At 50.0% G+C, this 14,847-nt stretch overlaps 1 protein-coding gene across 3 annotated transcripts; it reads right to left on the reverse strand.

Annotated features, from left to right (window-relative positions):
* Window positions 1-4,150: 4,150 nt before the first annotated feature.
* Window positions 4,151-9,273, reverse strand: Cabp2 (calcium binding protein 2). Of its 3 annotated transcripts, XM_052173516.1 has the most exons (7): window positions 8,379-8,435; window positions 7,694-7,852; window positions 7,027-7,057; window positions 6,050-6,184; window positions 5,361-5,470; window positions 5,093-5,240; window positions 4,151-4,318 (listed from the first exon to the last, which is right to left on the reverse strand). In XM_052173516.1, the coding sequence occupies exons 1-7, from the start codon at window positions 8,433-8,435 to the stop codon at window positions 4,293-4,295; spliced, it is 666 nt and encodes a 221-aa protein (XP_052029476.1). In that variant the 3' UTR covers window positions 4,151-4,292. The 3 variants fall into 3 exon arrangements, with proteins under 3 accessions (XP_052029476.1, XP_052029485.1, XP_052029495.1); XM_052173525.1 differs by lacking the exons at window positions 7,694-7,852; window positions 8,379-8,435 and adding an exon at window positions 9,112-9,273; XM_052173535.1 differs by lacking the exon at window positions 7,694-7,852.
* Window positions 9,274-14,847: the final 5,574 nt, after the last annotated feature.

The following is a 14,847-nucleotide window of genomic DNA, read 5'->3' on the forward strand; positions in this document are numbered from 1 at the left end:
AGATTCAAGCTTGGTATACTCCTGCAATCCCAGAGCTCAGTAAGAGACTGAGGACCTTAGCCATGAGTTTGAGGTCAGGCTGGGTTACATAGCCAGACTTTGTCTTAAAAGTAATTTACAAACTATAATACCCATCGATGGGTAAACAGGTGCTGTCGTGGCTCCTCCAGTTAATCCCAGTACTTGAAACGGGAGGCAGGCAGAACTTCAAGGCCATCTGGTTTACATAGAAAGTTTCAGGACAACCAGAGCTACATAGACTCAATTTCAAAAGGAAAAAAAAATAGTTGTCTAGATGAATTAACTGTGGCATACCCATACAACAGATATACCATTCAAATACACCACATCAATTAACTGTGGTATCTCCATACAATGGAATTTTACTCAGCAACAGATAGAAATTCTGTATCTAGCATAAAATATCGTGGATAAGATATTTTTATTTTAATTATTATTTTTATATGCTGGTGTTTTGCCCCCATGTATGTCTATGCAGCACATGCATGCCTAATGACCTCTGCAGCCAAAAGAGAGTGACCTCCATATGGGTGCCATGAGAGCCTGTGACCTCTAGAAGAGCAGCCAGGGGTGCTCTTCACTGCCCAGTCACCTCTCCATACAGTGACATAGATTGATCTTTTTTTTTTTCTTTCTATTAACTTTTTGTGAATTTCACATCAGGCATCCCAATCCCACTCATCTTCCCATCCCTTTGCCCTCTGCCCTTGCAACCTCCCCCACCGAAAAGAAAATTAAAAAAAAAAAACAAAACCCCCAGGCTGGAGAGATGGCTCAGTGGTTAAGAGCACTGACTGCTCTTCCAAAGGTCCTGAGTTCAAATTCCAGCAACCACATGATGGCTCACAACCATCCGTAATGAGATCTGATGCCCTCTTCTGGTGTGTCTGAAGATAACTACAGTGTACTCACATATAATTATAAATAAATCTTTTTTTTAAAAAATCTTGTTATGGGAGCTGTAGTGTGCCACAGTGTGTCCCACAGGGCACTATTTTTGCCCATACATCTTTACTTGCAAGCATTCGTTGCAGTGAGCCATTGGCCTGGTTCAAGGCCTCTCTCTGCCTTATGCTACACCGCCGACACTGTATCTTCAATGGGACTCCTCTTGGCTATCCTGCTGTTGCTCTGTGTCATGGAGATCCTGCAGCTTTCATAGATGGGGTAGATGTTGGGGTGAGCCGACTCGTAGCCCTAGACCTGGGCTGGGTGGTAGTCGTGCCAGCCTGCTGGCTCTCCTCCACCCACACCCGCCAGGGCAAACTCCCCAGCACTGCCCCGGCTACTTCACCCAATGCTGCAGCTGGCAGGGGGAGGGCCAGCTCTCCTGCTCTCCTGCCACCGGAGCCAGCTCTGCACAGCCCTTGGACATCCACATGCTCCCAAGGGGCAGCCTAGACCAGGGACATCCACATGGTGTTTGATGCTAACACGAGCCACGGTCATCGACATAGACTTCTGCTGCATGGTCACAGACCCAGACATGGCTCTTAGCAGCCACATGGGCTAGGACCTTACCATGACCCCAGGTGGCAGGGCTGACCACTCACAATAGGCTGCTCCTCTCCACCCTCACACCTCCAGGTCTGTCTCTCTTCGTAGCGTTCAAACCGTTCTGCTTCTCTTTTTCCCCATCTCTCCACCACATCCTTGCACATCACAGTGGTGCCCATGGCAGGCAGACCTCTCAACATAAGTAAATCTTAAGTGTATGGTGCTAAGTGACAAAAGCTACAGTGTGTATGATTCACATTGTGCAGTTTGCTGGACAAGGAAAATTACCAGAAGACTGACAGGTGACTTGGTCTCAGGAGATTGCTTAGGGGTCTGGGGATGGAGCAGGGTTATTCAAGTCTAAGAAGTGTTTTTAGGAGAGCAAGACTGTTACACATGATTCTGTGAGGGTGAGTAGAAGACAGTGAAGATTCATCAATTGAGCAAACTTTAATGTGTGTAAATTTAAAAAATTCATCTAGAAGGTAGGATAACACAATGGACTATGGAAAGAAAGCAAAGAATCTAGTTAGTTCACTGATGCAGAAAGAGTGCCACTGCTGACCTGGAACTGAGTTGATCCTGGGAAGCCAAAGGCCAAAGGGCACCTGAGCTCCGGGAGCAGAAGCGGGGCGGTGAGCATATTCCCAGGGAAGCATAGATTAGCAGCTGGGAAACCCAGGATCTCCATCTCCGCAGGGTCTGTTTGTGGGCGGCTCCCTTCCTAGCCCTGACCTATTCCAGTTGGGATCTTTTGGAACATCTGAACTAGAGGCTTTTTTGCGGGAGTGCGGGTCACCTAACATCGGGAGTCCCATGAGTACTTTCAGTGTTAGCAGACACATTGTGACTAAGACCTCTGGTGGTTTTCAACATCCATACACAGAGGCACAGAGGCGTGGGTTGGGGGTGGGGCGCAGTGATCAGCTGACCCCGCCTGCTTTCCCATCAGTTGGGGGCTGCCACCCCCAGCTCCTGCAGAGACATCTTCTCGTGGACGATACCATCTGTGCCAGCTTGTGGAAAAACCACAGGGCCTGGGCGACATGCTGTTGAAGGCTGCAGGCTTGGCAGGCGGGACCACTTAATTGAGGATTAAGGATTAATTGGGATCTGCACGATGGGTGGTGCTGAGGCTGCTGAAGCCAGTGCTGGCACCTCAGAGTCCGGATCCCAGGCTGCTGCTCGCAGAGCTGCCTCTTTGTTGTACCTGAGACCATCTTGTGAGGACCAGTGTGCCCCCAAGTCCTCTTTCTTTGTGTGTGTGAGTCAGAGACTGACAGCCATGTCTTCCCCAATCACTCTCTTCCTTATTATTTGAGACTATATAGTCTTGTCCTAGCACTTGCTATGTAGACCAGGCTGGCCTCAAACTCAGAGATTTTTCTGCCTCTCTCTCCTGATTGCTGGGATTAAAGGTGTGCACTACCGGGCCCAGCTCCTTATTTCTTGTGACAGGATCTCTCAGAACCACCACCAGGGCTGCTTTTTCCCCTTTTTTTTTTTTTTTTTTTTTTTGAGTCAGGATCTCACTATGCACCTGAGGGTAGCCTCACAACTCTTGCTCTGGCTGCCTTAGTGTTCTGAGCTCTGGGGTTACAAGCATGTGGCTGTGCCTGCATCTTGATCTTGGGCCTCCTAGCTTCTAGACATGAGTGCGTTAAATTAGAATGTTTCTAGATGACTTAGTCTGAGGCATATTGTCATAAAAGTGGGAGTGGGTGGAGACCTGTGTAGAAAGAACACAGACTGGGAAGGCTGTGTGTGAAGATGTGAGTCTCTGGTAGAGTAGAGGTGTAGGTTAGGGACACTTGTAAAGAAAAAAGGCCAGGCAGCTGGTTAGGGAAGGGGTCCCTGATTCTTGCCAGGCAGGTCCTACCCTCTGTGCTAAAAGGCTCACCCACATAGACTGTGCATCAGAGAGGCCTTGAAATGGGCAGGGCTGGCCAGTCCTGTTCCCCCCAACCCCCACTGTACTCGGAAGTATGGGGGGCTCCCAGAGGAAACAAGTCGGAGCTCTCAGACTGATGAGCTTCCTGGGGGCCCTGCTGCCAGCGAGTGCCTTCCTGAATGCTGGAGGCTGAGCTCTGAGCAGCGCCTCCCCCAGGCTGGGGCAAGAATACACATGACAGAGCTGAGAGAAAGGCTCTGTCCTGAACATTTCAAGAACAGAACTCCAGATGCCCTTGTGTGTGTGTGTGTGTATGTGTGTGTTTACCAGTCCAAAGATGTCTTTTTTGTTGTTTTTCTTCTTTTTGAGAGGAGAGGAAGGAGGTCAGAGACAGGGTTTCACTGTGTAGCCCTGGTTGTCCTGGAATTTGCTCTGTAGACAATGCTGTCCTTGAACTCACAGAGATTCAATGGTCTCTACCTCCAGAGTGCTGGGATAAAAGGCATGCGCCTATCAGAGATTATTTGGGCACTTGCTTTGGGTTGGATCCAGAGAAGAAGAAGAGGGAACCCCCATTCCTCTGGAGCTCACAATTGAGGTGACTTGTAATTAGCCCAGTTCCTGGACTTAACTTTTGGGGTCAGATACCACACCTTCAGGATTAGTGAGTGGGGAAAACTCTTTCTCCACAAGTTTGGAGATGCTTTATTGCCAGACAGCCAGGACAAGGTACATGGCGATGACAGGAGAGGACACTGCCCCGGCGGGGATGGGGAGGAGGCACACAGTCCTGTACACAATGACCTTCAAAGAGCATACAGGATCCTCTGCAATTAGGAGGCTGGGATCCTCCAGGCTGGTCCACTCCAGCTTCTATACAGGCTTACCGAGACATCATCCGAACAAATTCTGCTGGGACAAACCAAGGTTTTAGGTCTGTCCTCCTGATCCCATTTAGAAATGAGGCAGATCTGTCTGCCCTAGGGTGGGCTAAAGGATACTTGAGGAGACCTTCAAAGGCATCTGTGTATCAGGCAGGAGGGGCCTCAGTTGCCCAGATTACAGTCTCGGTTCCCTCTGTTTCCTTTCCCCTACTTAGTACTCAGGAGAGCTAAAGTACTTAAAGAGAGTAGGCGCTGTAGTGCTCCTGAGAACTGACATGGATTTCTTCTCTCACTAGTAGGGATCCCTCCCTCCTGATCCTTCATGATAACTAGGAACCCTTTAGAAACAGTGGTTCTTGGGCTGGAGAGATGGCTCAGTGGTTAAGAGCACTGACTGCTCTTCCTGGGGTCCTGAGTTCAAATCCCAGCACCCACATGGTGGCTCCCAACCATCTGTAATGAGATCTGACACCCTCTTCTGATGTGTCTGGAGACAGCTACAGTGGACTCACATACATAAAATAAATAAATAAATCTTAAAAAAAAAAAAAAAAAAGAAACAGTGGTTCTCAACCTTCCTAATGCTGCAACCCTTTAATACAGTTCCTCATGTTATGGTGACCTCCCAACCGTAAAATTATTTCATTATTACGTCGTGACTATAATTTTAGCTACTGCTATGAATCGTCATGTAAATATCTGATCTGCAGGATATCTGATATTCAGTCACAACCCACAGGCTGAGGCCCACTGGTTTAGAACCCTTGAGGGCACATGTGGCTAAGCAGGGAAGCATTACCTTCAAAATCCACCAGGCCGTCTCCGTTGAGGTCAATGTCTTGGAGTATCTCATCTACTTCCCGTTGGCTGAGGCGTTCCCCCAGCAGAGCCTTGAGGGCAGCCCGGAGCTCGCCTATGCTGATGCAGCCGTCTCCGTTGGTGTCAAACTGTGGTAGCATTGATGGTGGCATCAGATCACTGGCCGAGCCCTGAATCCACTCAGCCTCTCACTCTCTGCAGCCCCACAGTCTCACCCACCCTCTCCACCCCTTCCACCCAAGGTGCACCTCCCGGAAAGCGTCTCGAAGCTCCCTCACGCCAATCATGTCTGCCGTCTCTGCCAGCAGCTTGGGACCCATCAGCTCCACAAAATCTTCAAAGTCCACCTTCCCACCACCTGAGGGTACGTCCGTCCATTAGAGTCCCCAGCCTAGCCCCTGACCTATGTCCCCTCCCCCACGGCCTGCCTTTGACTCCTGGCCCCTCCTCCATGGCTTTAGATGGTCTGTCCTTCCTGTGTGCCAATGACGGCATCATCGGCACCTCCTGGTGGGATTGTCCTCAGCTAGGTTCTGTTTGTTTGTTTGTTTCTTTGTGGTTTTTCAACACAGGGTTTCTCTGTGTAGCCTTGACTGTTCTGGAATATGCTTTGTAGACCAGACTGGCCTCGAAATCAGAGATCTGCCTGCCTCCCAAGTGCTAGGACTAAAGGCATGTGCTACCCATCAACTCGACTCTTACAACACGGTTCTTGGTTTCCCTGAGCCCCTGCTGTGTGACTCTAGACAAGTGCTTCACCTCTCTGAGCTCCAGTCTCTTTATTAGTGTCATCCTTCTGTCTCTCCTAGCAGGTTCTCAGGAGGTGGCTCTCCCTTTAATGACATCTATATCCTGGGCTTTTGGAACAGCCCATGTGGCTACCTCAGGGCTGGGCCAGGGCTGGGGCATGAGGCTCAGGTGGGTCTGAAGCACATACTGATTTGTTGTGATATCTCAATGAGCTCCATCTCTGTGGGCATGTATCCCAGTGTCCGCATGCAGGCACCCAGCTCCCGGTAGCCAATGTAGCCATCCCGGTCTCGGTCAAACTCCTGGAAGGCGACCTGCAGCTCTGCCAGACAGAGTGAGGTTAGTCCTTTCCTAGGTGCCGCCTCCTGGCCACCAGCTGGGGCCAGCCCATCTTTCCCCTTTGCTCCAATCCCTTCTTGTTGTTAACCCTCAGTTCCTATTTGGTACCCCAGGGCCTTTGCACATGTGGTATTAAAATTTTGTTCTCTCATCAAATGTTTAAGAAAGAAACATCTAGCCGGGTGGTGGTGGTGCACGCCTGTAATCCCAGCACTCTTGGAGGCAGAGGCAGGAGGATTTCTGAGTTCGAGGCCAGCCTGGTCTACAGAGTGAGTTCCAGGACAGCCAGGGTTATACAGAGAAACCCTGTCTCGAAAAAACCAAATCCAAAAAAAAAAAAAAAAAAAAAAAAGAAACATCTGATATGTGCCAATCTCTGTTCTAGGTGATTAAAAAGAGAAGGAAGAGAAGGTGGGAGGGGAGAAGGGATCAGAAAAGCTACCAGGAAGAGTTCCCTGCCCATTTCTTCCTGGCCAACCCATTCATTGGTTTTCCTCAGAGTGCTCTACACAGCCTCAGCTGTAGCTATTTCCAGAAGGTGGGGGCCTTATCTACCTGGTTAGCAGGGTTTCAGCAACGGGCCAGGCCCACAATGGGCAGCCGGGAAGTATCAGCTAGATGGACAAATATAAAAGCAGCCCTTGACCAGTGTGGTCACTGAGAGCAAGGGGTTGGCAAGGAAGGGAGGATGCGCCACCTCTCCCTGCCCTGCCTCATCCCCATGTCCTTCTTGCTCCTCCTAGACCTTGCAGAGGCCCCAGCCCCACACCTCTGTAATCCCCACCCCACACCCCACCTCAACTACCCCCTCCCGGAACCCATTACCTTCAATCTCTTCTGGTCTCAGCTCTCGGTTCTGCAGAGTACACAGATGGTTAGGAGTTCCTTGGCCCACCCAGGCCTCAGCACCCTCCTTCTATGTCTTGGGGTTTCTCATCCAGCCCACCCTACAGCATACCCAAGGCCTGTGCCTGATTCTGCCCAGTCCTGTTCACCTGTCTGGGCGTCTTAAGGATCCCCTTTCCTTGCGACCGGCCATGGGACCCCAGGACCCCTGTTCCCACAGTCTTCTGAGGTACATAGCTCCTTTTGACAGAGGTAGATCCCAGGGTCAGACAGAACCTCATACTCAGGCCAGCTGGCCTCAGTGTCACTGCAGGTCTGCCTTGCCCTGACCCTCTCCTGAGGACTCTCCGATTTCTCTAGCATCCCCCCCTTGAGAGCACTTCCTTTCTATTTCGGCAGGGCTGGAGATGTAACCCTGGGGGTGCCATAAGCAAGTATTCTGCCACTGGACTGCACCCCAACTCTCAGGTGGCTGTTTCTTGGGTTCATACCCAGCTCCATGCCTGGCATGGGAACTCCCCAAGCTCTGCCCCACCCCTAGGGCTGCATGTCTTTCGTCTGACATCCTCTCTAGCCTTCACGCCTACTTCGGGGTGGGAGGCTAAGGGACAGAGCACCAGGCTGGCGGAAGAGTAACCGTACATACGAGCTGGGTAGCGGCGATGCTGGGTCGAAGGAAGATGCATGCTGGCCCCACCAGGCTGCCGAGCACTGAGTAGCCCTGTGTCCCCTCCTGCTCCTCAGCTCTGGGGCCAGGGCTGGGGCGGGAGCCCCCTAGGGGGGATCCGGGCCACTGCCAGCGTTCCTGTGGCAAAGTGAGCCATGAGCTGGGGCAACGCCCACATAGCCAGGTCCCTGTAGCCCCTCTCCAGCCCTCATGGCTGCTCCTGCAGGAGCCCGGCACCTGACAGTGGGGGCGGGGCCTCTAGGTACAGAAGACCCATTAGCACTCCAGGCTGGAAGAGTTCACCCCCAGCTGCTCATTTGGGTAAACTAAAGCACAGAAGAGGTGAGGGCCTTGGTCAGTCACGGAGGAAGTCGGTGGCAGAACAAGACCTGGCCTCTAGCTCTGGTCACCCCGGTTAAAACTGAAAGAGTCAGGCCTGCGCAGAATGGGTAGCTGGCCTATCAGCTTAGCGGGAAGACCTAGGTAAGACTGGGGAAGTCTAGGAAAACATCTCTTTCAAAGAAAGCATACAGATAGCCCCTCCATCTCCTCTAGAGCCAATCTCTAATCCAGCCCAGTACCTCCAGGTCTCTGGATACTACCTGCCCAATGCACGGGGCCACCCAGGTTTCTGGCCTTATGTCTCTCCCCTTCACCTTCCTACCTTAGACCCCCGGTGCCAGGGCCTCTTGGCACAGTTCCCCATGGGTCTCTTAACCATGCCAGGCCCTGAGTCCTGGGAGGACGCCGTGGATTCAGCCAGCCCCTTGCTGTTTCCAGGGACAGTCTGGGAGCACTAGAGAGGATTTTCCTGGGGTTTTGTGGGCAAGATCTGGAGCGGGTGGGCAGGCGGGGAGCCCTGGGCCCGGGGCTTGGGCCCTAATCCAATCCGGGATTATCTCTGAGTGTCTCTGTGAGTGTGTGTGTGTGTGTGTGTGTTCACCCAGAGCCAAGCCCCTCCTGGAAGGCACAGTCTCCTGGATCTTCCTCGGGAGGGTCTTCTGAACAGTCGCCCCTCTGACCAGCCCCTCTCTCAGCTTATGCTAATCTCCCCCAATCAGCACCTTCAGAAGAAGTAGGTGGCCAGTAATTGGACCACCTGGATTAGCCACTCTCCCAATGTGGCAACCGGGGACTGGAGTATGAAGCCCTCAGAGAGAGCCTACCTGCTTTTATCTTGGCCCAGCCTGAAGTTCCTGTGCACCCTTGTCAAAACCCCGTATTTATTCAGAGCTTGACACCATGCATGAAGGGCCAGCTCTGGGTGCTGATCCCTCAGTGTCAACAGAGCTGGCAGATGGAGCCTCCAACTTCTCCTGACCACACTGGTCACCTGGATGTATGTGGACTTGGTTCTGGGTGTGTTTTATAGCTGGCTGGGATTTGGGGTCCCTTACCTGTCCGTAGGCAGCCTGCACCTGGGCTTCCAGCTCCCGGAGGAGGGCCCGTCTACGGGCAGTAGGACTGGCTAGGTCTTGGCTGGGTCCTGCAGTGCCCACGGATAGGCTGGAGTCCCTTTCAGGGAGGCTGCCATCTGCTGGGCCCTCGGGTAGGGCCATGGATGTAGGTGTGGTACGTTTTCTCTTCCAGCTGGGTCTCCTCAACCTGTAGGTAGGTGGCTCAGTGCGAGCTGTGGCTATGTTTCATTTCTGTCTGTGGGTTAGCAGGTCCTGGCTCCTTTAAGGTCACTATCTTCTTCCAAGACAGCTCCCACATTCCATCTCTGAAATCTTCACCTTCCTCTTAGAGTGCTTTCCAACCTTCACAGGGCCACAGACTATACCCTGGGGCTCCTCCCTGATCCAGGAGGCCAGGCTCCCAAGCTAGCTGGCCTCCTTCACTCCCATGTCCTGCCTGCACCTCTCTGGTTGGTGGTCCTAACGTGCACTCCCTGCTCCGTATCCCTGCTCACTCTTCATCTGCTTTGGCTTGGCCTATGTTACATCTCTGTCTTGGTAGAGAGAGCAGTGATCTCATGACCCTCAGGCCCTCGCAGTCTCTCCGTTCCCTTCATTTTCTCTCTGTGCCTTAACCTCTCTCTATCCCCTACCCCTCAGCACCTTTCTGTCTCTGTCTGTCTATCTCTGTGTCTTTGTGTCTCTCTGTACCTGTTCTATGTCTCTGTCTGTCTGTCTCTGTGTCTTTGTGTCTCTCTGTACCTGTTCTATGTCTCTCTGTGTCTGTTTCTCTGTCTTTGTGTGTCTCTCTGTCTCTGTGTCTCTCTGTCTGTCTCTGTCTCTTTGTTTCCGAGTTTCTGTCTTTCTCAGTCTCTGTGTCTCTCTGTATCTCTGTCTCAGTTTCTCTATCTCTGTCTCTGTGTCTGTCTGCCTGTCTCTCTGTGTCTATTTGTCTGTCTCTCTGTCTCTTTCTGCCCCTTTATTGTTTCCCAGAGGCTCTATCTCAGTTCACTCTATCTGCTTGCCCTTCCCACCCCTCCACCATTCTCTTTCCCAGGACAGCTCTAAGATTCTGGAAAAGTTTGCCGCCTTCTCCTCTCTCTCCACCTGCAGCCCCAGGATACCTCTGTTCCACCTCTGCATCCCCACCTCCTGGGTGAACCACTCCCCTGACCTGCAAGCTCTTCTCAAGGAACAAGGGTAAAGGAGCCACACAGCCCCTTGCCCCTTGCCACACCCCAGCCACTCACCACACAGCTGCTTACTCTCACTTCCAGAATGAGGTCAGGCGTGGCCCGCTGGCCTGTTTGTGGGCCCCTCATGATTTATTCACATGCCCTCTGCACCAGCCTTTGTCCCAGGGAACCAGATCCCGTGCCATGTCTGCCATCTGAGCTAGTGAGTCTATCATTGGTTCAGTGACTACCTTGCAAACATCCAGGATGGGAGGGAGTGTGGAAGAGAAGCAGGGCCTCTGTCTGCCTTGGTAGAGTGCTTGCCTCGCATACAGAAAGACTCCACCTGCCCTGGAGACTCCAGCCTCAAGTGCAGTCACTCAGACAAGGCCACCAAGCAGTCTGTTTGTGCTTGGGAACACCCACCCAGATGGACTAGAGGGAGGAAGGCCCTGCACACTGGGAACCCTGCAGTTCTGCTGATGTTAAGTAACCCTGAATGCGCGCTGACAGTTGTCAACAGTGTTCTGTCAGAGTCCTGGAACCCTCAAGTAGCAAGTGGGCAGAGCCCCCCCCCCCGGGGTGGGGTAAGGGAGAGCATCAGTGGCCTCTGTAGAAAGTATGGACAGTAAGAGATAGGGCACCAGAGGGTGGCATTGGCTAAGTGCTAGCTCTGAACCCTCTGCCTGGGAGCAGGCAACCAGCTTCTAGAACTTTTGATGTGATAGGGGCAGCGCCTTCAGCAATGTAGGATTATAGTCAATGAGAAAACACAAGGACAGTCCTACAGGCTATCTGTCAGCGGGAGGCCTTGCTGTGCTTGGAGATGAGATAAGGTGGGTGACTGGGAGTCGGTGGCCTCCACGAGGAGGGAACGAGCTGAACACGGGCTCTGGGATCTGGGACAGGAAGACTGAGAGGTGTGTGGCCTCTGGCCAGGCGGTCAGGTGTGGGAAGGGTTCTTGGTTCACAGGGCTTAGCATGTGGCTTTCTTCAGCCTGTCTGCACCAGGTAGGGCCATCCTCGAAAACAGTCCCCAGGAAGCATATTCTCTTATGTTCTGCAAGGTCTTAGAGGGGAGGCCAGGCCTGAGTCCCTGTGAAAAAGCTTTATCTTCTGACTCTCTTTTCATATTTTTCCAGTACTGGGATTTGAACCCAGGGCCTCATATGTGCTAGGCAGATACTCCTCCAGTGCCAGAGAGCTGCATCTCCAGCTCTCTCTCTCTCTCTCTCTCTCTCTCTCTCTATCTCTATCTCTATCTCTCTCTCCTTTATTCTTGTCAAGTAGCTGGGAACATAAGCATAAACCAGTCAGTGATTTCAGTAATTTGTCTGAAAAACAAACTTTTTAAAAAAGATTTATATTTATTTATTATATATATTATTCTATATAATTATTATTCTATATATTTATATTTATTATAAGCACACTGTAGCTGTCTTCAGACACACCAGAAGAAGGTGTCTGGTCCCACTGAGGATGGTTGTGAGCCACCATGTGGTTGCTGGGATTTGAACTCAGGACCTTCAGAAGAGCAGTCAGTGCTCCTGACCACTGAGCCATCTCTCTAGCCCCCAAAAACAAACAAATTTAAACAAACAAACAAACAAACAAAAAAACAAAAATGGAGGTTAACCTTGTATTTCCCTCTGAGAAGGTCTGTCAGAGTCCTGGAGATGAGAAATATGTGTCTCAAAGCATAGTCCAAAGTGGTTAGGGAAATAATTAGTCAAAAGTTAGTAGGCAAATTTCCCATCAGGATAAAGGCATTGTCTCCAGGCTGGACGCCCCTCCTGGCTTGCATCTCCATGCCCTGGAGAGCTCATCTTGGTGACTTCGATTAGCTCACAGTGACTTAGCCAAACAGGTTCCAGCTCTGGTGTCCAGGGTTGAGAATCAATAGATCAGGGCACACTGGGCAGAGGCCCTCAGGAGACAAGAGAAGAGTTGGTGGCCTCTACAGAGGGGGTTGGTAGCAAGAGAGTGGGCTTGGCAGAGTGTCAACTCCAAGGTCTCCAGGTCTGAGCGCAGGAGATTAGCCTTCTGGAACTTTCCATCTGTCAGCATCAGAACCTTTGGCAGTGGGTAGAAGGATGGTGTCTGGCTGGCTGGCTAACTGGATAGACTGGCTTTGAATTAGTTAGTTGGAAGGGTAGATGATGGTTAAGTAGATAGGAGGAGGGATGAGTGGATGGACAAGAGGTTAATGGATGAACTGTTGGGTTGGTGGAGGGGAAATTGAATAGCTGGATGTACAAATGTATAGGTGAGTGGATAGATGGGCACTATCTGATGAGTCAAATGTTGGTAAGTGCATAGATGGATTACATAGAGAGATATTGGAAGGGTTAATGAAAAGATGGATGGATAAGCTGGTGAAGGTTAATTGGGTGGGTAGGTTAGTAGGTGAGCATTTTGGACTAATGTGTAGTGGGTTTGGCCTAATGCTTGTATTCTAATGTTGTTTGGACCCTCCCAAAACTGTCTGCCCTAGAACAAGAGAGAGCCTCTGCCCCTCGTTAGTTCTGGTTGGTAAATGAGGACGCCAGCAGGCGTTAGCTGAGAAGAAAAGTCCTAGGCAGGGCTTAGGCTTCCTCGGTTGCCTTAGAAGAGTGTGCAGGAGAGAGACAAGAGCCGCCATGGGTGAGGAAGTAAGGCGAGCACCCTGGGCTCTGCGCCAAGAGAAGGAGGCCCAGAGGGCTGCCCAACTGGAGTTAAAAGCAGTCAGCATGGAAATAGAAATTAGTAAGTAGTGACTCAGAGTTATTGATAGGAGGTAGATGCTAACAGCACGGAGGGTAGGCAGTTGCCCAGCTCAATCTATACAGGCTGTGTGTGTCTTTCATCCAGGAACACAAACCATTGAGGTCATAGTGATCTCACTCCAGGATTAGTTAAAGTATTCCTACCACACTAATGATTGAATGTTTGTTGGATGGATAAATGGTTGGATAGATAGAAAGACAGACGGATGGCAGGTGCAGGAAACTTTTTAAAAAAGATTTATTTTATTTTATGTGTAAACGCATTTTGCTTGCATATATATGCACACACACACACACACATATATACATATATATATATATGTATATATATATATACACAAAAGTTTAATGTCTTTTATCTTAGAATGATCTAAGGTGAGGTTTAGAAACCCCCAATTAATAATGGTATTATTTAATACAACAGAGATTATAACTCAGGCATTGGGGCTTGTATATACATGTACATACATATATATACATACATACACATATACATATACATACACACATATGTGCTTCACATGCATGTCTGGTGTCATGGATACCTTGGAGCTGGAGTTATGGACAGTTGTGAGCTATTCCACACAGTATTGCTTCTGACCAAGGAACTCATTTCACAGCTAGAGAAGTGCGACAGTGGGCCCACGATTATGGAATTCACTGGTCTTACCATGTTCCCCATCATCCTGAAGCAGCTGATCTGATAGAAAGATGGAATGGCCTTTTGAAGACACAGTTACAGTGCCAATTAGGTGGCAACAGTATGGAGGGCTGGGGCAGAGTTCTTCAGAAGGTAGTATATGCTTTGAATCAGCGTTCAATATATGGTACAGTTTCTCCCATAGCCAGGATCCATGGATACAGGAATCAAGGGGTGGTTCCACTCACTATCATTCCTAGTGACCCTCTAGGAAAATTTTTGCTTCCTGTCCCCATAACTTTAGGTTCTGCTGGCCTAGAAGTTTTGGTTCCAGAGGGGGGAGTGCTACTACCAGGAGCCACAACAAACATTCCATTGAACTGGAAACTCAGATTTCCCCCAGGCCATTTCGGGCTTCTAATGCCCTTAAACCAACAGGCTAAGAAAGGAATAACAGTGATAGGAGGGGTGATAGATCCAGATTACCATGGGGAAATTGGATTGCCTCTCCACAATGGAGGTAAGCAGGATTATGTCTGGAGTGCAGGAGATCCCCTAGGGTGTCTCTTAGTACTACCATGTCCTGTGATTAAAGTCAATGGGAAACTACAATAGCTTAATCCAAGCAGGATGACAAAGGACACAGACCCATCAGGAATGAAGGTATGGGTCAATCCTCCAGGAAAAGAGCCAAGACCTGCTGAGCTGCTTGCTGAAGGTGAAGGAAATACAGAATGGGTAGCAGAGGAAGGTAGTTATAAATACCAGCTAAGGCCACGTAACCAGTTGCAGAAATGAGGATTATAAGTAATATGAATGCTTTTATCTTATTTTGTTAAGGATACATTTGTCTTTCTTCCAATTCCTTTAACATCAATTGGTATTGAGACACTAATGTTCCCAAGGGACATTGCCCCTTTTGTAAATTTACAAATGCGTTTGTGATTGTATGAGGAGTAGTTATATCATGTTAGGTGTATCCATGACCTTGTTATTGTTTCATGTGAACATGAGATATTATTTGTGTCAAGTTGACAAGGGGTGGATTGTAGTGGCTATTCCTGGTTGTCAACTTGACTATATCTGGAATGAACTACAATCTAGAATTGGAAGGCTCACCTATGATCCTAATCTGGAGGCTCAGAGATATAAG

This window comes from Apodemus sylvaticus, chromosome 1 (genome assembly GCF_947179515.1).
Source record: "Apodemus sylvaticus chromosome 1, mApoSyl1.1, whole genome shotgun sequence".
Lineage (NCBI taxonomy): Eukaryota > Metazoa > Chordata > Mammalia > Rodentia > Muridae > Apodemus > Apodemus sylvaticus.